Source organism: Centruroides sculpturatus, unplaced genomic scaffold (assembly GCF_000671375.1).
Source record: "Centruroides sculpturatus isolate CEXI.00-Female unplaced genomic scaffold, Cexi_2.0 scaffold1568, whole genome shotgun sequence".
Lineage (NCBI taxonomy): Eukaryota > Metazoa > Arthropoda > Arachnida > Scorpiones > Buthidae > Centruroides > Centruroides sculpturatus.
Window position 1 is genome coordinate 32,214 of NW_019385827.1, and position 24,843 is coordinate 57,056.

Consider the following 24,843-nt stretch of genomic DNA (forward strand, 5'->3'; position numbering starts at 1 on the left):
GTCAAAGATTATGTAACGAGTGTAAATGTTGCATTCATATGTACACATGCACATGCATTGATTTAGTTATCAAATTCAATATGTGCAAACACATTCATCTTGTTTGCCAATTGAGAGCTGAAAGAGTTTCAAAACAGTTTTAACGACAGCAGGGAGAACTTCTTATATGGGAGAATAACAATGAAAGGAAAAAAGAAGTGTTGTTAGATCACTTAAGCAAAAATATAAATAATGATGAACCAAATACATTAAATATGAAAGTGTAGTTAAAAAGGAAAAATGCACTATGTCAACTTGACGATATAAAAAAAATAATTGAAAATTTACAATTTGTAGAAGAATTTGAAGGTTTAGATAGATTGTTAAAGCCTATAAAGCCCACATTAGAGGCAATTAGAGCAACTATTAACAAACAAAATTTTAACGAAACAAAAAAAATAAAAAAAGACAAACATTGAGCCTCAACAAGGATTTACTTCCAGTAAGAAAAGGAAAAAGAATGTTAAAATTACCAGAGCATTATCAAAACACTCCACAGAAGAAGAGCACATTGCTTTGAATATCCTAAGTTCAATAGCAAAAATGTGTAACATTTAATAGTTATTTTTAATCAAAGTTTTTAAGCACAGCAGGCCCTACCATAGGGCAAACGGAGCAGCCACTTCAGGCGTTAAGTCCTAGGGGGCGCCTCAGTGGTAAAGGAAATTAAAGGGTATATTTTAGGGGCAACCAAAGGGAGCGCTATAATAGGATCTCGCTCCACCCTAAAAGTTGCCTGGGGCCAGCATTGTTTTTAAGAAATCGTATTTTACTATTGTAAATCCTAGTTATTTGACAATTATGTTATTTATGTAAACACTTTTCTTATTGAGTAATGATAAATGTATATTTGAATTGTAAACTTGTTAATTTATATACTTGGAATTTAAAAATATTGAAATTTAATTATTTGTGCTTATCATTTAATTTGGTATTTTCATATTTATTTAACTAGATTTTTTGTAGTAATTTGTTTTCTGCTAACATTATTTAATATTAGGTCTCAATTATTATTTCAATGGAAATTAATGCAAATGAAATCATAAATAGAGAGGCTAAATGACATCAAACCTCTACAGCATTGTAGTATAGTATTGTAGCAGTTTTTCAACATTGGCATTCCTAATATTAGTATATTCTTCTATCAGGGATAGATCTGGATAGGAACAATAGGATGATGTCCATGCTATAACCACTTGACATTTTATTTATTATAAAAATTACATCTTGAGATTTCGTTCTATCTGCCCTGATGGGGTGAAAGAATGTTAAACGTGTTACCATTTAATGTTGAAAAATACTGCATATAAGGAATTATACTGCAATTATGTAGTATGCTATAATTTGTTTAGAAATTGCAAAGTTGTAGTTATTAAAGAAAAACATGCCAAGTAGTTTCCCCTAAGAAGCATTACGTCCCATCCACCTATAATTGGCTGAGTGAGAGCAAGTCTTGAACCCTGTCTTTCTCTATAAGTATACTTTCCAAAATAATATCAAGACAGTATGAAGGTTGCATATGTCACATGAGTAATGAATTTATAATTAATGCAAACAGTAATGTTTATAAACTATATACTTTTAACCATATTACAGAACGTTCAATTACTACTAATAATAGCACTTGGGAAAATATCAAATTTCAACTTTCCCTATGTTTTATTTTATTCGTAATTCCATCTGATAATCTTACAATATTAGTTTTTTTTTTATAGAATAATTCATTTGCGAGCGAGGTGTCTATTCATAAATTTATTTTATTCTGACTTTTAACTAATAATTTGACTCAAAATTGACAAAACAAGTTTTCGCGAGTGGCGCCTGATCGCGCATAGCGGCATAATTTAGAACTAAGACTTAGCAGACGCTAGAGAGGAACAAGTCGGCCATAGTACGAAAGAGCCCTAACAAAGACAGGTAAGTAAACTTTGTTTTTGTTCGCATTGTAGCAGTAAGAAACGGGGTGCACACTCAAAATTAATAAGAAAGTCAACAGGTAGCGCGTCACTAACTGACGTCATAGTTTGTAGGTACGAAAGCCACGTGATATATGGTAAACAAATATTGTTCCTATAACCCACCTCGTTTATACCTTTATTACATCGTCAGTTCTTTTTCTTAGGTGTGTCAGCTATTTTGTTCATCCAGCTTCCCCTAGGTCTTCTCCCCTTCATTAGGGGAACTGATGCTATATAATATCGAAAATTTAAGATCGACGGGATGGAGAGTAAATGGGATCTACATTATATTGGATGCACTCGTGGCGCGGTAACGAAAAGTGGTGACTTAGCGCAGCTGCACAACCACACAAGTGGCATTTCGGCGCATGTGTACAGTATTCAAGATGGCGAACGATACCGACACTGCCGTTATCCACGTGTTTAGAAATTTTGTTTTGTACGGCTCGCTTTATTTAACTAGAAGATTTTGGATGATAGATATTTTCTTGGATCGAGAAAGAACTGCTGTACAAAACACGCTTATTCCTCGATCAAGATCTGTCGATAAAGAATACTACTTCGACTAAGATTTGTTTGTTTTTTCCTTTGAATTAAATTATATGTGATTATTTGTGTAAAATTTATTATCCTTTCCTCTTTATTCTAATGTGCGTTATCTTAGTTACCGCATAGTTCTTTCTGCCATAAATACCACGTGATTGTATTTTCTCACGTGACTACCAGACGAACCGTTATTGGCTGATAGAAACTCGTCATGGCGAACTTAATGACGATTTTACTTGTCCCTATCCTTAAAATTAAAGTTTTCCGTTTTATATTTTAAAAATTAAATATGATAACAGAGGGCACTAGCAAAATTCAATTGTTGCCGGGAGATTTGAGTTACTGGTTGCTGGTTTATCCTTCTGTCGAATTTCCGTTTAGAATGGAGATAGAGGGAGAGAGTGAGAGACAGTTCACAGAATAACTTAAATATAATATACCTGTAATGTTTTCACAATTATTATTTAAATCGGAGATAATTCTCCTCGTCTTCGAATTTTGCTTCGTTTTTTTTTCCTATGTGCGTCGGAGGTATGTTGTTCGTTCACACAGACTACAAGTTTTAAGTGGCAGATTCCAGGGAACTATCCTGTGTGAGAGTGACCTGATTTTTAAGCGCCAAACTCCTCCAATTAGAACTGTCGTAACAAGATTTTTACTTGGAAGTTAGACTGTTTAGCGCAGCGGTTCCCAAAGTGGGCACGACGCTCCCCCATGGGTGGATAATAAATCTAAGGGTCGAAATGAACTGGACGACAGGGGAGACTAGAGGTAGAGTATTTGCCTATGGTAAATGTAGGCAAAGCGTGGGGTCACTGACAATCTTTTTCTTAACTCTTAAAACGTGAGTGAAGGAACATTGCGTTCAACGATTTTTAGATTTGGAGACTAAAAGTGTGAATTTCATAGAAAAGTTTTCCTAAAAACACTTCCAGGTCTTTCTCACACAAGGAAAGATGGGTTAGGGAGCATTGGTGTACATTAACAGAAAAGGTAGTTTATCCTCCAATTTCGTATGTTTTACAAAAATAGAGAAAAATATCGAACAATAACGAACTGTTGTTAAAAGTAAATTATGAATTTTAGATCATCACGTAATATTAATTTTGCGTTGGATTTTCTGCATTAATTATACTATTTTTAATTAATTGCAACTGTCGTTTCTTTCTACATAACTATTAAAAATGATTTTAGTGTTGTTTCGCACAAAAGATAATCAAATTTATATTCATTTACATATTTTTTACTAGTTTTATTCATTTATTTTATAAAATTACCTGCTTTTTATTTTATTTTTATTTAAATTTTTTTCTTTTAATTATAAGTGAGTTAACGTTGAACTATCGGGCTTCGTAGTCAGTGGCAAATCTACATGGGGATTAATAGGACTCAAGCCCAGAACCCCAAAGTATCAATAGCGCACAAAAGTTGAATTATTATCATAAATTTTAATACGTTTTTATTAATATTTCATAAATAAATATATTTCAACTGTGGTGTTTATGTTATTAAAAATGAATTTTAAACTTCAATTTAAAAATTCTTGACTATTAACGGTATAAGTGATTTTATAGCTGTAAGTACCACGTGTGCTGTTGACATGTTACCACTGGAATTTCTTCCGTTAACCTTGAGAGGTCATCGCTTTGTTTACTGTTACAACTTACAACGGGAACAATAATCATGATTTTACTCGTCTTTGCTCTAAATTTCGAATGAACATTTGTTAACTAACTATAATTAATTCTTTGATTGAATACAGATCGTTGACATACGAGAATATCGTAAATGAAAAAATGAAGATAAAAGAAGAGTTAGAAACGAAATATTCGGACTTCACAATTGAACAAAACGACGAAAAATTTAAAGTTGATTTTAAAAATTTCAAGAAAGAATTTAACACAGATGTGAAGTGTTCTAAAACAATTAAATCAGAACCTTTAGAGGTGAGTGAAAAATACTATTTTCTAAGANTTCCATAGACGGCTCGCCACTGGTTACGTGTAATATACCTCGAGGGGTCAGACTTAACGAAGATTTTACTTGTTGCCATTTACAATGTTTTATAAACTTATCTGTATTAAGTCTTTTGCTATTTTATAATAATTAAATATATGTAAATTTTTTTAACAAAAACTCTTAACACTTGGCAATACATACAATTTTATATATTTATTATGCTTAATAATTAAAAAGTGATTTTCAAAATATAATCTCATAACAGCCAGGAAAGTAAGGCCAGGAACACACATGCGTAAAATTCGGCGTAAAATCTAGCATAAAACAGAAAGCGTAAAAATTTTTCTGAAATTTTGGCTGAAACAGAACTGAAAATAGAGTAGAGCATGTCTCAAGTTTTTACGCCAAAATTCCTCCAATAAAAAGAAGTCTTTTCTGTGACGTCAAAGTAGACACGTGGTTTTTATTTTAACAATAACGTCAACGAGGGTTAACCCTACAATTGTTACGGTCTCGAAAACACGAAAAATAAATGAAATAGAGAAGTTATTGAATCCGTTTGACCACATCAGTGTCACGTATAAAGACACTGTATTTAAACAACGTTTATGGATGGCCATAGGTACTAAATTACAAACAACAGGTAGATCTAGTAAAATCGATATATAGGCATAGTATTTATATCACACATTCTTTATTTGAATTCGGAATGTGAGTCTATTAATTTAAATTTTCTATATTATAGTAGAGAAAGCGGAGGAAAAATGGAAAGTACAAAGGGATAGATATACGAGAGAAAAAAATAAAAATAAAACTGTTAGTAACAGTGGCGTATCCTATTCGGTCAGAATTTTTACGTATGTGTGTTCTGGCATAAAAGCGTAAAACAAACTGAACCGAAAGCTGATTTCAGTTTTCTGCTACACAATTTTACGCATGTGTGTTCCTGGCCTAATGCAAATCTTTGCTAGATTTATTATTACATCGGGATCAGTAACTATAATTGTACAGTAACTATACTCCTATACTCTTTCTTAGACAAGTTACGCGTTATTCAGATAAATTTTGTAGTTTTATTGGTAGTTGCTGATATTGCTTCATTTCATGCTTAATTCTGCATAATATTTTGAAGGTATCTACTTTTGTATTTAAAAATTTATATTTCAGGTATGTGTAATTTGAGTTTAGTGTATTATATTTGTAAAATCAATGATATTTAAGCTGTGGGACGTTAAAATGTGTACTGTGCGATCTCTTCCATTTTCAATCAAGTCCTTTGGAGATTGATGGTGATCGAGAGATTATCACAAAATAAGAAATCTGAAGTTATCTGTCATCGGAACAATCCAGAAACGAGTTGCATAACTTTTCAAGCAAAAAAATTTAAAATTGTGTGTGGCACCATCTGTTAGGAAATTTTATTCAAAAACCTGTTTATATTGTTATAAAATGGCAAAAAGCTTAATTTTCAGATTAAAGATAAATTGTATTTTTAAAACATTGCAATTTGTAATAACAAGTAAATTCTTCATATTTTAAACATGTTTTCGGGTCAAGGAAGTCTTAAAACATGGAGGTTTCCGAAAGCTGAAGATGAAATTTGACACGATATTTATACTTTCGCTTGTTACATGCATTAAAAGATCCGAAAATAAGAGAAGTTCAAAAAAGAAAAGACAATCAACGAGAAGAGATTTATTGTGGCATCCTCATAATGCCGGACTACANTAGGAGTTATTTTACCAGGTTTGTACGGATACCGTCGCAATTTTTTCACCGTCATATAGGAATCCGAACTATAGGAACCCGTGTTATAGGGAGTCAACTGTATTTAATTTAAAGTATATGCTTTTCACCTGAAATTAGTAGTGGCTTGCCCCTGTACATTATACTTTTCCTGTTAGTAATAGAGTCGTGACGTTTACGTATCTAACTTCTTTCAGAGGAAACTATCTAAATTGAAACAATGTGACTTTTGATTTGCATCAGAAGTTCTTGTATCAGAAGTTAATCAGTGCCTCGTGCCTCTAAGCTCATCTGGTCTCGGCTTTCAGCTATCTAACTGTTGTCAAGATTAATAAAGGACAGTCAAACAGTCGTACAGACTGAGGAAAGTGGGAATTTATCAAATTGCAGCCTGATTCTTAATAAACTATTCTTTACATATTCAAACAATATCAGATTCATTTAATTGGGCAAGAGGCTCCGCTAAACTATAGGTATATATGCTGTAAATCAGAAGTTACGTTGTTTGAATTCAAAATTTTCCTCTGAAAGGTGTTAAATAGACTATAGGCACTACAATTAAAAGAAAAGAAGATAGTAGTCCATATTTTTTAAAAAAAATTATGAAAAAAATGAAAAAAATATTTTTTTCATCTGTCTGTGTATAAAGTTCAATCTGTCAAATAATATAATGTAATATTTTCTTATTTCAGATAAATATTAAAAGAGAACCAATTTCCACAAACGACACAAATGGATCCTCTGTTTGGAGTCATTCTGGTTATAAAATCGAAAGAGGTAAGAGGCTTAATACTTTTAATACTATGAAAGTTTATTTGTAGTGATAAGAATAATTCGTAAGCTATAAATTCATATTCATATAAATGGAAGTGATAACATTTGAAAAACTTTGCGAATACATTCTGTATAATGAATAAGATTTAAATAGAATTTAATATTATCAATAACATTTAACTTAGTTGACAGATTTAAAACTGTTAATTTAATTGATCAGAATCTTACAACAGAGAAAAGTTTGAATTTATATGATTTAGATTTCAATGAAACGAGCAATTATTTATTATGACATCGTTACGATGCCGGCTCCAATTTTAATCGCATTTTTAATGTGTTTAATTTAAAACATATGCTCTTCATTTGAAATTAATATTGGCTTGCCTCTATACATTATACTTTTCTTTTGAGAATGGAGTTGTGCCGGTCATTTATTAACTGTTTTCGGAAGAAAAGATTTAAATTGTAATAACGTGACTTTCGATTTTCACCAAAAGTTCGTACAGAGTTAATCGGTGTTTCGTGCCTTTAATTCAGTGTTTCTCAATCGACAACAATTCTAACGAATCGTCGCTTCCTTCACTTCAAAATTCCGATGCTGAGTGACAAGGCTAAGGCCATATTTGTACTGCATTGAATAAACTAGTGACTAGTATAATGTTATTTGTTTAATTATTGTACGATATAACGAATAATATATCTAATTATTCTTAATATAATGTTTTACTATATTGCCCAGAAAATTGTTTATCACTTTCAAAATATAAATTGTTACTAATAGCCCTTTCAATGTGGAAAAACGCTTACATGGGGGCGACATCACTCCCATATGATTCAAATCCTTGCTTCCAATTGGCCACTAAAATAACCAATATATCGCGTAATTACTATCCGAAATGTTATCAAAATATCGTGAACGTGAAAAATTTTTATAGTCACGAGAATGGAAAGTGTTTAATATACGAACAAGTATTTATTGAGACAACGTGACAATGCTGGGCTGCAATTTTTAATCATATTTTTAATTTATTTAATTTAAAATATATGCTCTGTACCTCTCAAATTAATAGTGGTTTGTTCCTGCACATCATACTTATCCTGTTAGCAATTGAATCGTCTACCTAATTACTTTCAGGTAAAACGTTTTGAATTGAAAAACTCGCAAAACTTTAAGCGACTAACCTTGGATGAGTCGCAAACTTGCGACTCACCAAAGATGGACGTGTATTCATGGATTGATATTCATCTTTCATAGTCTTTCACCACGATTTATGTTCTCGACAAGTGATTGCTTCTTTGAAGGTAGTTGGTGTAAAATCTTGTGTCATTTTTACTGCATCTGTATCACTCCACTCTTCTATATCGTAGAAATTTTCGTGGTAATTGAGTCTGATTTCTTCTTGGATTTTCTCCCTGATTCTTTGTGATTTTCTAGGTATTTGAATTTGGGTGTCGTCGCTTTGGGTAAGGTCGGGTTCTTCATTTGTGTCATTTCATCATTGGGTCTATCGTCATTCCTTATTCTTTCCGCATCTACGGGTGTGGGATCATTGTTTTCGTTCATATCGCGTAAATCCATTTCTATCCAGGAATTTGCTTGTTTTATTTCTATTAGTTTCCCCGTCTGACTTGTCTAACAATTCACTTCCTAATTGATATTCCATGAACTTAATGTCCACCTTATTTATTTTTGGGTCGTATACCCTGTAGGCTCTTCTGATTCTCGAGTATTCTATAAATATATCTGGTCTTGATTTCGGCTCAAGTTTGTTTCGTTTTACCTTTGCATTACACATTTTTTCTTGCTTATGAGAGCCGGTTTCACAGTGAATATAAATTATCCATCATTTGCAAACTTGATACATAAACATATCACTTATAAGCTCCATCCAAGTTAGTTTTTTACTTTATTTACTAAGTACTTGTGCATATAATATTTATTTTAGAATAAAGCAAAGCTGTATTAATCATGCAGTAAGTGCAATCTGTTTACTTATGTACTAAGCAATATGCGTTTCTAAGGAATGTTGGAATGCCATGAGGACAGGTTATTTTTTGATACAGAATAGTCGATATTTCCTGGCATTCATGATGTTATATTTTTTTAAAATCGCACCAAACAAACATAGATTTAAAATACACCTTTTTGCCACTTCTTGCCAATTGGTTTGTGTTTGCAAATAATCGTATTATATACGAATCAGTGAAATGCCGCGATAATTTAAATCAGCGTAAATTTTGAGCTTTTTTTTTAAGATTCGAGGAGATTTCGTTATATGGAATCATCGCTAAGCGGGATTTAACTGTAAGTCTGAATTTTCAGATACTGTATAAAGTTTTAAACGTCGACAAAGAGAATTTTGTAAGGTAATTTATATTATTGTGCTAATATAGGGTCAGAATGTCCAGAAACGGGAAAACACCGGAATATCGAACTTTTATTAACATAACTTTTTCGCGATATATTACATCTACGAGATTAAATTGTAAGTGTGGGTCGTGCGTATCTTCACTAAGGCCGGATATATGACAAGTTTACTTATTTTCTAATTTACAATTTTTTATAAAATTTATCTTTATTTTCAAAATCTTAAAACCGAGCTTTTTTTTAAATTTAATAATAGTTAAAATATAAAAATATTTTAAACAAAGTATTATAAGATATGGTGCCACACGTAGTTTTAAATGTTTCCGGAAAAGTTAAGCACTCGTTGCTGGTCTATTTAATAACGAAAAGAAGTTTTTAATCGTAATTATTATAATTTGTATCACACATCACACCAATTCGCCATGACTCGTGATTAGTTTTCGGCTTGTAATCAGAAATAAATGATGTAATGAAACATATAATTTTTCTTATGTTAATTTATGAAAATATGTTTCATTTTATATTTTAAGTTTTTCTTCCGTATTTTTTGTGTTATAAAATTGTAATTTCGACTACAGATATCAAGAAAGAAGAAGTAAAAGATAATTTTGATGTAAAACATGGAATAAAATCAGAATTTAAAGTTGATTTGAAAAAATTGAAGATTGAAGTAAAGACTGAAGATTATAAAGAGGATGTTCATTTCCCAGATGATGATGAACACGTATTGGTAAGTAATACAAATTTCAAGAGATTTTACAGTTAAATTTCAATATTAACTTAGGTTTCTGAATAATTGAAAACGTAGCTCAATATCACTAATATAATATTATGCTTTGAATGTAGGTGTATTCTGCATTAAATAAAAATATATATTATATAAGAAAAAATCTATCAACGAGTTGCGTAAGTTTCCTGGCAGTTAAGTGATTTTATTTAAAAAATAACATCTATATTATTAATCAAAAAATTAAATAAAATTGTCTTTGGCGCCGTATCTTATAAAAACTCTCTATAATTTCAATTATTATAAAATGAAGAAATGCTTAATTTTAATGATAGAAATGCATTTTACAAAGAATTGTAGATGCTAACAACAAATAAAATTTTCATGAAGTCTGACGCCATTCGAGATTTTAAACGGGACCATTTTTTTATCTCTTAACCCCTTGATGTTTTATTACCAAAATTTATTAGCATTAATGCCACTTATACACAATGTACAGTACTAAATTTCGTTTTTTAATCTCCAATATAATATGTTTATTTTATTGAATAATATAATATAATGTTTAGCATAATGATTCAGGACAATGGTGTTTTGAACGTCGAACGTGGCAAGTAGAAGTTTGGATTAAACATTTGCTTTTCCTTTGTGTTTGGATTGAATTTACGACGTATTTTATTAAAATAATGAACTTTTAAGCATTTGTGAACGACATTGTAAAGAAACAGAGGGTTTTAATCCATAAATTATATAATTATTCAATGTTTTTGCAAGTTATGTGAATGAAGTGCCTATTGAATTTTTATATATTTGTGTTCATAATAGCTTATCGCAATACTGTAGAAGTAGGATTTTTTTTTACGGCATCATCTGCCATTAACAGCATTACGTTTGTAAATTTCTAAAACTAATTTTCCAGCTGCTTTCGGATTTATATAAGCCAGTACAGTACTCCTCTCAAGAAAAGTATGTCATGAGAACAGGTAAAACCCATCTGAATTGTCCTAGTATTATATCGTACGGTAGGAGACAAGACGCTAATTAAAGTAAAAAATAATTATTTAGTGTTATTAAACATTCTTTAAATTTTTGAAAATAATCTAATTTGTTAGTTTTATGTTTTTTGGTAACTTTCGCCGTTTTTAAATGTTTTTGCCATTTTTCGACAATACTCCATGAATCAGTGCTCAACGTTGGCGGAACGTGTTTTATTTGCAGTTGAAACGTCAAACGTGTATTTTTGCTTGCCGTACAACTTTGAAGTTTTAACTTCGGCTGCAACTTCTCTAATGTAATAAGATGAGCAGAACGGTTTTAAAACAAATTATGAAATTTAATAGGTATAAAAATCTTTCTTTACAGAACTACTATTTTGGTTTTCACTGGGTTAAATTACTTTATAAATAACATAGATCTGTAGCAAAATCAGTCTACTTCATTAGTAATATCTTTATCAATGGACAGTATAAAAAGTGAAAAGTCTTGCTTGTTATTTTGTTAATTTCCTCAAAAGACTAAATAATTTCTACAAAATTTTTAAAACATAATTAACTTTAATGTAATTTTATATGTAGCTTATATATAAAATTACAGAATGCTGATTTGTAATGTATAAGTTTGTAATGTCTTTCATATTACTTTTCCTACTATTATATATAAGGGGAAAAGCATGGCAATCGGTCAAAAAATGACTCGCCAAGATTTTTACATTTCTAAACTTAGAACGCCTTCAAACGTTGAAAATGCAAAAAATCATGGGTTTTATCTTTATGTATTGATGTTAATCTATGAGGATGCATGACTTCCTTCATCCTGTTTGAAACTTAATAACTCCTGCTCTTTTTGTCGAAAACTGAAATTTTGCTGGAAAGTTTTGTTATTAGGGAAATTGAGGCTATTAAAATTTGCTGGTTAAAAATTTAGAGGGTGGGGAGATAATGGGGAATTATGTGTATCTTTAGTAGGAACAGACTTAATTATGATTTCGCTTATTATTCGTATTTAACTTTTTTATATTAAACTCATCCCTACATTCAAAATTCAATTATTTGCCTTTCTATAATAGTTAAAAAGATCGTATATTATTTAAAAAGCGTTTCATTACAGACAGCGCCAACAAAATTTTAAAACGTTGCCGGGAAAGTTGAGCAACTCGTTTCTTGTTTATATATTATAAATGATTATTTGTAATTGTCATGTATTGTTTGCGTATTGTTTAGCCTGTCAACAATGAATTCTTCACTCCGGACGAAAACTTTAACAGGGATGAAGTGAACATCCAAAGTAAGTAACATGTTACTTAGTTCAGACATTTTATGTTAGTATTATTCAGAGGGCAGCTGAAGAACTACATTCAAGATTCAATTGTCAAACATTTAACTGGAATCAGATTTTTCAGAATTATACGTAACCTCCTACAACGTATTAATATAACTTTTGAAATTAATAAAAATCTGTTGGAATAATCAAAATCATTAAATAACAACTTATCAGTTTTTATTTAATGATTCATGTTATCTTGCTTTGTTCATGGGTCTGCTAAAATAATAAAGAAAATGTATTGAAACAAAGTAAACGAGGGCTATATAATTTATTTAATGACATAAATAAGTATATATTAGCAACGTGTTAAAAAAGATGTTGCTAATATTCTTGAAAATGTTGTACATATCAACTGGACATACACTCAAATTAAGGTATTTTGATTTTCAAAAAAATCACAAAAGTCCTGGGATTGTGCCTTTTTATTTATTGATGTAAATTATTAGAGAGGTTGAGGCGCACGTATTTAGCCTAAAACGTGTATGGCTAACGGGTGAGCTTTGCCATCTGGCAGTTCTGGACCATCGATAAAGGCGTTTGCTACGTGTAGCTAGGTGAGTACACGATCGGCTTAAACGTCTTCATTTTTTTGTGTTTGGGGTTAAAATTATGATTTGTTTTATTAAGATAACGATTATTTAAGCATTTATGAATAACATTGTAAAGAAACAGACTATTTTAATCCAAAAATTATTTAATTATTTAATATTTTTAATGTAATGTGACCACGGAAACTCAAAGGCTGTGTTCACCTTTTTTTTTTATTTTCGCACATCAAGCATTTAATTAAAATCATATTTGTAGTCTAGTGAAGAGGTATTAGTATTGTTGGATCAGTATGATAGAGATGAAGAAGCCATTTTATTATATCATATCACTAAAGATTTACCTGTGACAAAAGCAAAAATAAATTTAAATAAAATGACTGATTCTGATTGAATATCAACGAGATAAAACTAAGAAGAGAAAAATTAAATATATTTAGCCAAGTAATAACAGCAAAAGGTCTCCTTTGACAAATTATTGGGGTTTCATAGATGGAATGGCACGTCCTATTTGTAGACCAAAACACATCAAAGGGTGGTATTCAGTGGCCATAAACGTATAAATTGTTTGAAATTTCAATCAGTGGTTACACCCGATGGTATGATTGCTAATTTTTTTGGACCAATAGAAGGAATACGTCGTGACAGTGGAATGTTAAGAGAATTTAATTTGTTAGAGCAGTGCTTTTCAACCTGTGGGTCGCGACCCGAGTGGGGTCGCAAAGCCTTACACGGGGGGTCGCGGGTAAAAGAAAAAGACAAGTGTTTGTAGGTCCTACACTACAATGAAAAAAAAAAATCTAGAATTTCAGTGAGAAGGCTATACCTGTTTATTTTACAGTATAATTGGTTTTTCGATCGATATTTAGGTCTCAACAGTAAGAAAATTAAATACGTAGTTTTTAAAATCACTGATATAGTTTTAATATGGCCCTGGAGGGATCGCCAGAAGTTTTTAACTTGCAAAGCGGTCGCGTATTCAAGAAGGTTGAAAAACACTGTGTTAGAGCATTTGGCTGCGATTCCTTGTTCTGAGAACGGGACCAAATTTGTTTTATATGGAGATTCTGGTTATCCTTTGCGTCAATACCTCATTACACCATTTCGAGGTGCTAGCTGAACACCCGAGCAACAAGTATTTAATTCTAGGATGAGTTCAGTAAGAGTGTGTGTGGAATAGGTATTTGGGAAAATAATTCAGATATTTGCTTTTCTAGATTTAAAAAAAAAAATTGAAATTGTATCTTCAGCCTGTTGATAAACTATATTGTTGGTTCACTACTTACAAACTGTCACACATGCTTATACGGTAGTGCAACATCAGATTATTTTAATTGTTTATTCCCCAAATTGGACAAATAGTTAGAATGTAATTAATAAATAAATAAAGAATTTTTTCAATTTTTATTCAAAGTTTTCAAAAGTATTTCTAATAACGCTTCTCTTTCTTTTCTCTCTAATCCAAATTTTTCTAAAAACACTCTTCTTTCTTCTCTATCTTGGTTCAGTCTTGCTTCTGAAAAGAAAACTATGATAAGCGATTTTATGAACACAGCTATAAAAATGTTATCGACACTTTACATCACTTGCTAAAAAATTGAATAATTAAAAATTTCTGAATTAAAATCGTCTGTTTCTTCACATTGCTATTCGTAAATGCTTCTCCAAAGAAATACCAATACATCTATTGGTATTTCTTTGGAGAACTTTAAAAAACTATGACAATGTAAAATATTTAAAAATAAAGTTGAAACTACCTTTAACTGCTAAACACATATCAATGAATTTAAATTGGGCTAAAGACAAGATGGGATGGACTGAAGAATGGCAAGAAATAATGTTTGGTGATGAGAAGTTTAATTTATATGGCCCTGATGTGTTTTCATATTATTGGCATGATTTAAGAAGAGAAAGCAGATTTAAAATAAGCCATGGGTCTATAATGATTTGGGATAGTTTTGCAGGTAAATAGGATGGATTGGAGGGTAAAACTAATTTAGTATTTGCTGACAAAAATACGATCACATTTGGTGGTTAATTGGAGGTCATAAATAGTAGTTTCAACAAGATAATGCTACCATTCATGTCCTGTCAACAAAAAATTTCTTTAAAAAAGAAAATATTGATGTAATATTGACTGGCCTTCATGTAGTCCAGATTTAAATCCAATTGAAAATTTATCGGGGATTTTAGCAGGAATTGTTTATCAAAGTGGGAAACAATATGAAACTAAATCAATTGAAAATTGCAATAATGGATACATGAGATGAAATTAAGAATGAACAATTAAAAAAGTAATAAACTCAATGCCTAAAAAAGTTTTTCAAGTAATTGTAGCCAAAGGGGGTGAAACCAAATATTAAGTCTTTAAAATATATTTAAAAATTAATTTTATGTAATTTTAAAAAGTATACCTATACTTTGCTAACAAGTAAAAAGTGATAACTTTTAATATATTATCATTAAAAAATAAAGAGCTTGAAAATGATATTTTTGTAATTATCTTAAAACATATCAAACTGTTCTCTAATAAAAAATTTAAATAAATTTTGAAAAATCTCAAAATTTGTGGTATACTTTTGTAACAGACTGTATATCTGGGAGGCAAGATGGCATTCACATACCTTGTCATAATACTTGTAGAACTAAAGTTGTTCTTTCCCGGCATCTTCTACCGTCGACGGTGTAATACGTCCGTAAATTTTCAGATATACTTTTCCAAGCACCTTTGGATTTTCATACACATAGGGATTTACAGCCACTACTTCTCTCAACAGAAGTATGTCGTGATAACAAGAAAAACGCATTTGAACTTTCCTAATGTTTCTTGAAGGAAACACGACACTAATTGCAGTAAAAAAGATAATTATTTAGTGTTATTAAACATCAAATAAATACTTTTAAACAGTTTAATTTGTTTATTTACCTTTCCTGGTGATCCTTCGTGCAAAATGTTTTCGCCATTTTTTTCAACTTATTTCCCGTGAGTCAATGCGCAATGTTCACTGAGTCACATGATGTTATGAACGGGTGCCTCAACGATTTTTACTTTGACATGAAACGTGTAACGTGTAATTCTGCTACCCGTACACGTTTAACGTTTGAACTTGTGCCTCAACCTCTCTATTAACTTTTGTTGCTGTACTTTTTCTTTTACACTAATGATATCTTTTCCTCTCTAAAAGCATACAATTTCTTTCACGTTTCTATCTATGATAACCACTGGAACAAACTACACAAATAATATAACACAAATAATATAAACAAAAAGAGATAAACTGAAACAATTTTACACACTCATTTAAAAGTCTGCTAAAAAAACTAAAGCTGAATTATTCAGTTTATGATTATAAATGTAAAATATTTTATTTTTTAGTGCAGACAACAAATGATGCTTTGCTTTTATATGAAAAACATAGGTATACTTTACCAATTTTAATGCTACAGTACTATTTTAACGCTGAAACTATGTTGTTTATTGAAATATAATAGATACTTCATTATGTTTTATTTTTTAAACTTTCAGTTCAGGAGGAAGAGCACATTCAGGAATTTAATATTCACCAGAATTCAGAAAAAGAAAAAAGTTTTAAATATAATATCAGAACAAAGAAGAACATTCCTTCGAGTAGAAAATGGAATAAAATTCATGATAAGATCAAAAGGAAATATTTTAAAGTGATGTTCGCATTTCATTCTAAAGAAGAATTTACGTGTGAATTATGTAAACAGACATTTACAAATAAGAGAATATTAGAAACACATCTGTTCTGTCATATCAGAAAAAAGCCATTTTGCTGCAAAACCTGCAATGAGAAGTTTTTGTGGCAATTTCTTTTGCGAAGACACATGAAAGAACACCAAACTGAAAATAAAAACGAAATCTCTGATATGAATTTACATTTGCAGCCATCTGGAAATCGAGTGAAGTTATCTCTAAGAAATAGTAAAAAATTTAATATTCAGAGGAAAAACGACATTTGTGGTAAGCGCGTACAATATGGTAAAAGCTGTTTAGAGATACAGAAGAGAATACAAAAAGTTCATGCCTGCAAAATATGTGGACAAGAATTTAAATTGAAATGCCTATTGTTACGTCATGGAGCACGACATAATGAAGAACGTCCTTTCAAATGCGATATTTGTAATAAGGGTTTTAAAAGCAAAATAGAAGTAAAAATTCATCAAGAAACTCATAGCGAAGAACGTCCTTTCAAATGCGATAGTTGTAATAAGGGTTTTAAAAGAAAAGTTGCACTAAAAAGGCATCAGGAAACTCATAGTGAAGAACGTCCTTTCAAATGCGATATTTGTAATAAGTGTTTTAAACAGAAATGTGTACTAAAAAGCCATCAAAATATTCATAGTGAAAAACGTCTATTCAATTGCGATATTTGTAATAAGGATTTTAAATTGAAAGGTCAACTAAAAAACCATCAAAATATTCATAGTGAAGAATGTCATTTCAAATGCGATATTTGTAATAAGGGATTTAAACAAAAATATACCTTAAAAATGCATTACAAAACTCATAGTGAAGAACGTCATTTCAAATGCGATATTTGTAATAAGGGATTTAAACAAAAATATACCTTAAAAATGCATTACAAAACTCATAGTGAAGAACGTCCTTTCAAATGCGATATTTGTAATAAGGGATTTAAACAAAAATATACCTTAAAAATGCATTACAAAACTCATAGTGAAGAACGTCCTTTCAAATGCGATATTTGTAATAAGGGATTTAAACAAAAATATACCTTAAAAATGCATTACAAAACTCATAGTGAAGAACGTCCTTTCAAATGCGATATTTGTAATAAGGGATTTAAACAAAAATATACCTTAAAAATGCATTACAAAACTCATAGTGAAGAACGTCATTTCAAATGCGATATTTGTAATAAGGGATTTAAACAAAAATATACCTTAAAAATGCATTACAAAACTCATAGTGAAGAACGTCCTTTCAAATGCGATATTTGTAATAAGGGATTTAAACAAAAATATACCTTAAAAATGCATCACAAAACTCATAGTGAAGAAAGTCTTTTCAAATGCGAAATTTGTAATAAGGGTTTTAATAAAAAAAGTATACTAAAAAAGCATCAAAATATTCATAGTGAAGAACGTCTTTTCAAATGCGAAATTTGTAATAAGGGTTTTAATAAGAAAAGTATACTAAAAAACCATAAAAATATTCATAGTGAAGAACGTGCTTTCATTTGCGATATTTGTAATAAAAGATTCCAACAAAAAAATGACTTAAAAAGACATTACAAAACTCATAGTGATAAACCTTTTTTTAATTGCAATATTTGTAATAAGGGTTTTAAACAGAAAGAGGAACTAAAAACGCATAAAAAAACTCATAGTGAAGAACGTCCTTTTAAATGCGATATTTGTAATAAGGGTTTTAAATGGAAATTCCATCTAAAAAACCATCAAAATATTCATAGTGAAGAACGTCCTTTCATTTGCGATATTTGTAATAAAAGATTCAAACAAAAAAATGACTTAAAAAGACATTACAAAACTCATAGTGATAAACGTGCTTTCATTTGCGATATTTGTAATAAAAGATTCCAACAAAAAAATGACTTAAAAAGACATTACAAAACTCATAGTGATAAACCTTTTTTTAATTGCAATATTTGTAATAAGGGTTTTAAACAGAAAGAGGAACTAAAAACGCATAAAAAAACTCATAGTGAAGAACGTCCTTTTAAATGCGATATTTGTAATAAGGGTTTTAAATGGAAATTCCATCTAAAAAACCATCAAAATATTCATAGTGAAGAAAGTCTTTTCAAATGCGATATTTGTAATAAAGGTTTTAAATGGAAAGTATATCTAAAAAGCCATCAAAATATTCATAGTGAAGAACGTCCTTTTAAATGCGATATTTGTAATAAAGGTTTTAAATGGAAAGCGCAACTAAAACCCCATCATAAAACTCATACTGATGAACGTAACTATTCTTCTCAGGTATGTAACAAAACTGTTTAAAACCAAAGAAAAAAAATGTTTAATAATTCATAAAATCGTCTATAATGAGAAATTTAATCATACTTTTGATATATTAAACAAATATTTTTAAACAGAACATTATTTGCCACGTCATGAAGTAATAAATAATCAATTTGATCATACGTAATACGTACAACTCCCAACGTGTTGAAGGTGTCACGTGATACTATTTCACACACTGACGTGAAAATGGTAGTTTCAAGTTTTAACTCACGTGGTTTCCTTTTTCACGATGTGAGTTGCTACTCACGTTGAGTTGACATGTGAGATCGCTACAAGAATGTGAAAATGGTTAACGGATACGCAATTCCTATCGCTATAGAAGAGTTAGAAAGAGCGGGAAGACGTCTGAGAAGGCGACGAATTTTTCGACCACCAGTAGATGCCATTTTTTTCGTGTCAAGTCAATACTGTACTAATAAAAAAAATTTAATTCATAATTGATAAAATTATATAGCAAATTTTTCGAAAAATAAAAAGAAGTATCTAATTCATCGAAAAAGAGTATTAAAATTATAGTAAATTATATGTATAAATTATTAAAAGCATAGACACTAAATTAAGATTATTTATTAATCAGAACTTTCAAGTTTTGATTAATAAATAATCTTAATAGAAAAAACAATTTGAGAAATAGATCATGGAAGAAAACTACAGTAGACCTTTCTATAGCGCGGTTTCAGATAATGCGGATTCGTATATCGCGGCGAAAAAATTGCGACCGTATTCGTATTAAGACGCTAAAAGAGACTCGTAAAATGCGGTACAACGTCATCGCCGACTTGTGTCGCGACAGGATTAGTCGAATCTGTACCAATAGTGGACGAGCAGCCGAACTACTAACAAGTTACAGAGAGTTTAAGCGGGTAAGTTGATTTTAATGTCGTCTCTACAGTATATAAATTAGGTACTGTAAGTCTAACACAGTACTGTAATTTTATACGTTTCTTGTGGAAAAAAATAACATTTATTCAACGGCCAGAAAAATTATTTCTATTAACGATGTCTACAAAGTTCAACGAATTTTTCTAAGAAAAATAACTTATCAGAAAACGCGGCCGTTGTTTGGTGCGTTGCTCCGCGACGAAAACAAGCTTAAGCAATGGCTTCGTCGAACGGTGCACACTCGGTAAGTAATCCTATAATTTTTTGTTTATAGCATGGTTTATACCAGCGTTTCTCAAAGTGGGCGATAGCGCCCCCTTGTGGGCGCTGGAGGCTTTCAGGGGGGAAGTAGAAGTCTCAAAGAGAATTGGGGGGCGTTAAGGAAATATAGAGGGGCGACGGCAGACAAATTCTATATATAAAAATTCGACGGAATATATATAAAATGTTGACATTTTATATATTTTTTATTGAAGGTCACAACTTGAATATTTCTAACACATTGACTTTTATTTTAGCTCAGCGTTTCTCAAACTAAGCAATAACGCCCCCTTCTGGCGCGATGAATAGATCTATGATAGAGGCAGGGTATTGAACGGTGACCAAAGGCAAAATTGGGGCTGATAAGAGGAAACATTGCGTTTAATGGTTTCCAGATGATGAGAACAATGTACAGTAAGGGAACAAAGTGTGAGATTCATAGAAAAGTTTTCCTAAGAATATTTCCAATCCTTTTCTCACACAAGAGAAAATGGGTTAGGGGGCGTTGGGTATAGCTTTATGGAACAAAGGGGGCGGTGGATCGAAAAAGTTTGAGAATCATTGGTTTATACGGATCGTTCCCAAAAAATTATACGTGTTTTGGAAATGTTGAGTGAAATTAGTCTAGAATCGATTAATTTTATGGAAGAAAACCTTTCAGATATCTGTAGTTCGTAAACTGCACACGTGCAGGGCTACGATTAGCTCATGTATTTAAGGATTCCTACAACGCGAAATTCTTATAAAGCAGAACTTCTGCTTTATAAGAATTTCGCGATACGTTCTGCTGCAGAACGTATCTACCGCGTTATAGGGGTCTATATGAAGAAAGGATTAAATTAAAACACATTTTTTATTACATAACGGATTTTTTAGCTTCAACACACGTAATTAATTTTTCAACTAATTTTCTCCACAAAGCGAATTGCCTTTTTCTTCTAATTCATTGTCGAATTTTCCACTGTTCATTTTCTTATTATTTTCTACATATTTTACTAATATTTCTGTTTGTTCTTTTCGCTTATTTTTTAAAATAAAACATTCGAGGTTTTCATTTTGTTTTGCGTACTATATTCCTATAAGACAAAACTTTTAACTGTAACACATGTAAACCACTTTACGTTGATTTGTTTACAACTTGTTACAGTTAAGTTGATTGATCGAATCTTTATAGTCGCAAACCCAAATGCATTGTAAATAATCCCATCATGCTTAACGACACACGCAACCAAATGAGGGTGACGTATTTCCGCTCGCCTTTCGTGTTGGCTCGAAGGGTCTAAGGGCTGTTTCACACTATGACCGACTGGTCCGACCCGACCGATTTTATAATCGGACCGACTAGTAGTAAAAGCATTCACACTAAGTACGATTATATGTCGGTGGCCGACTCATAAGGACCAATTAGAACGCGTGTTATAGATCAATACACTAGCCAATCATGGTAAGTTTTTAAATTAAACAGAAAACATGGCCGTCGTGGATAGCGATCGTAAATTTAGATATATCGCGTCATTATTAGATTAGTCAATCACGTACCTTCAACGTTTAGTTTTTGAAAATCTCCGTCTAAGAATTATTTTTTTTTTATGTTGTCTTTATAATAGGCTCGCCGAATATCATAAAGCCACGGATATGTTTTGACTTCGTTTATTAAAGCTTCCGAGAAATCTATACTTTCCGCCATTTTCTAACTTCGATGTAGATTGGATAAATCTAAACTCTGATTGGTTATAGCTTCGAAGCTCTCATTGGCTGTAGCTCACCGACTGCTCCGATCTGACTACAAATATTTAAGTTTTCAAATCTGTCCGACTGGAACGACTAGTCGGTCGGCAGACTGCTGTTGCCATGGCAACACGACTTGGAGTCGGTCATAGTGTGAAATAGCCCTAACTCGAGACTACCGATTATGTGATTCATAGTAACACGATTGAGTTCGCTGACGTCAGTTCGAGTACAACACGAAAAACTCGAGACTAAGGGCCAAGGCTGGTTCTGATAAATGCGTTAAATTTTTTTTTTTTATATCTGTTTGATAAATGTAAATATTTCATTAACTTCGGGAAATGTTCACGAGGCATGATTCTTGCTACCATTTCGTTTCCCACCAGTGTGTAAATTGATCAATAAAAGGACAATTCGCAGTGCCCTTTGAAAAAGTAAGGCTGAAAACTAAAATTTCTGCTATCGACTGAATTTTTTACATTTTATCGATTTGTATGACCCATTTTGATTTGCATGATTAATTTAATTAGTTGTAACTCTTTTTTCTTTTGCCACATAACTATAGAAACTATTTCAGTGTTTTTTCGCGCAAAATATGATGAAATTTAACTTTATTTATAATTTTTTCTTATATTTATTTCATAAATTTTTCAGCTTTTTAATTTTTTAAAAAATTTATTACAGTATTTATTATAAGATAGTTAACATTGAACTATCAGGGTACGTAATATAATGTAAACCAGAATGTTAAGAATATGATAATATATTGTATTTCATTTTTAGTTTACTATAAACATTCATAGATGCGTTTTAAGAATTATACTATTAACTATTAATACAGAGCCGTAACTAGGCAGGTGCAACAGGTGCACCCGCACAGGGCCCACTTGGAAGGGGGCCCAAACTGCCGATCAAAGAAATTATATTTTTAAATTTAAAATTTTTCCGCCTTTCCATAGCGATTTGGCGATTACATTCTGCCTTACTTAGATCCCAGATGTCTGCTCACCAGTGTTCCGAACTGTGGCGACTTTTAGAGGGACGTAGTGAGGTAGCGGAGACCTCGGACAAATCAGCCAAAAGTAAAGACTTTTGAGATTTTTAATTTATTTTTTGAGAAATTTAAATTTATGTTTATAGTTTTTAAATTTACAGATTTTTCTCTACTTTATAGAGCTCTCTGGCAACTAGAAATATTATTATGATATACAAAACTGTATTTCTAGATTTTTTTACAGTGTGCAGAGCTAGAAATCTGTAAAGGTAACATTTTATAACAAAAATAAATCTGTCCGAGGATATTTTTAAAAATACTAAATTGAAAACGATAACTCCCGAATAAAATCTTAGTCTCGAGGTTGTAAAATGCATGCAGAAATTCTGACATCATTTTTTGCTTTATACTAGTACGCATATGTGGTGTATACCTGAACGGCGGTAAGTGAGCTATGCGTGCGCATAGGGTCCCGAAGGGGCCCCCGCAGTTTTTAAAATGCTACTGAAAAAAGGGATTGCAAAAACGCAGAAGATCTAGTCCAGAAAAATGCTTCGATATATATAGATACATGGAAGTAATAAATGATATAGTTTTATGGCCACCAATATTAACAGATGCTATTATTGATCAATCAAACATTGTTAAAACAAACCAAAAAGTATAGAAAAGGGCTTTCTTAATAAATAAAAAAAAAGGGTTAAGATAATGGAAATAGATAAAACACCAAATGAAGGAAGTAACTTGACACCCGAAAAATTATTTCAAATACAAATTTACAGTATTCTTGACATTCTATTGTGTCAAATAGATTGGCGTTATGAAAAAAATGAAAACTATCTGTGACGATTTTTGCTTTCTCTGTGGCTCGTCTTTACAATACATGAGTGTTGCTGATTTAAAAAAAATCGGCTGCAAATCTCGCTATTAAATATAGCAAAGATTTAAAAAAGTACAAATTCACAAGTGAAATTGAAAGTTTTAATTTTGAAGTAACGACTCTTATACAAAATATAGAAACCGCATCTCCGCTTAATATTCTACAGGCTCTTCATGATTTTGGTTTAATTGAGTCTTACCCAAATATCAATGTCGCTCTTAGAATATTTCTAACTCTTCCCGTTTCTATTGCTTCGTGCGAGAGAAGTTTTAGCAAGTTAAACTTAATAAAAAATTATTTAAGATCAACTATCGGACAAGAACGATTATCCAATATTTCTATTATTTCAATAGAATACAATGTCGTTAAAAATATTAATTATGAAGGTATAATTAATGAATTTGCTGAAATAAAAACCAGAAAAATTTACTTAAAATAAATCTTATTAAAAATCTATTGTAATGTACAGTACAGTAGACCCTCCTATAATGCGGATTCATATATCGCGGCGAAAAAATTGCGACCGTATTCGTATAGAGACACTAAAAGAGATTCGTAAAATGCGGTAAAACGTCATCGCCGACTCGTGTCGCGACAGGATTGGTCTAATCTGGACCAATAGTGGACGAGCAGCCGAACTACTTACATTCTATGGAGAGTTTAGGTGGGTAAGTTGAGTTTACTATCGTCTGCACTGTATATAAATTAGGTACTGAAAGTCTAATACAGTACTGCAATTTTATACATTTCTTGTGAAAAAAAACATTTCTTATTCAACGGCCATAAAAATTATTTCTATTAATGATGTCTCCAAAGTTCAACGAATTTTTCGCAGAAAAATAACTTACTAGAAAACGTGCCCGCCGTTTGGTGCGCTGCTCCGCAACAAAAACAAGCTTAAGCAATGGCGTCGTTGAACGGTGAACACTCGGTAAGTAATCCTACAATTTTTTGTTTATAGCATAGTTAAACGGATTATTCCCAAAAAATTATACGTGTTTTGGAAATATTGAGTCGAATTAGTCTAGAATCGATTAATTTTATGGAAGAAAACCTTTCAAACAGCCGTAGTCCGTAAACT

The 24,843-nt window shown here is 31.2% G+C and overlaps 2 protein-coding genes across 3 annotated transcripts in view; one reads left to right on the forward strand and one right to left on the reverse strand.

Annotated features, from left to right (window-relative positions):
• Window positions 1–24,843, reverse strand: part of LOC111642373 (zinc finger protein 345-like) — a 79,979-nt gene that overhangs the window by 4,767 nt on the left and 50,369 nt on the right. The window lies entirely within an intron of this gene.
• LOC111642372 (zinc finger protein 271-like) lies at window positions 1,931–19,412 on the forward strand. 2 transcript variants are annotated; one of them, XM_023388713.1, is made up of 6 exons: window positions 1,931–1,956; window positions 4,306–4,489; window positions 6,941–7,025; window positions 9,969–10,120; window positions 12,337–12,400; window positions 16,511–19,412. In XM_023388713.1, the coding sequence occupies exons 2-6, from the start codon at window positions 4,340–4,342 to the stop codon at window positions 18,991–18,993; spliced, it is 2,934 nt and encodes a 977-aa protein (XP_023244481.1). In that variant the 5' UTR covers window positions 1,931–1,956; window positions 4,306–4,339; the 3' UTR covers window positions 18,994–19,412. The 2 variants fall into 2 exon arrangements, with proteins under 2 accessions (XP_023244481.1, XP_023244480.1); XM_023388712.1 differs by lacking the exon at window positions 1,931–1,956 and adding an exon at window positions 3,529–3,536.

Excerpts from the sequence above, each read along its gene's own strand:
- LOC111642372 (XM_023388713.1), top strand. The coding sequence starts at position 4,340 with ATGAAGATAAAAGAAGAGTTAGAAACGAAATATTCGGACTTCACAATT. Across the intron at positions 10,121-12,336 it reads ATGATGATGAACACGTATTG|CCTGTCAACAATGAATTCTT; the intron begins GTAAGTAATACA and ends CGTATTGTTTAG. Across the intron at positions 12,401-16,510 it reads GGATGAAGTGAACATCCAAA|TTCAGGAGGAAGAGCACATT; the intron begins GTAAGTAACATG and ends TTAAACTTTCAG.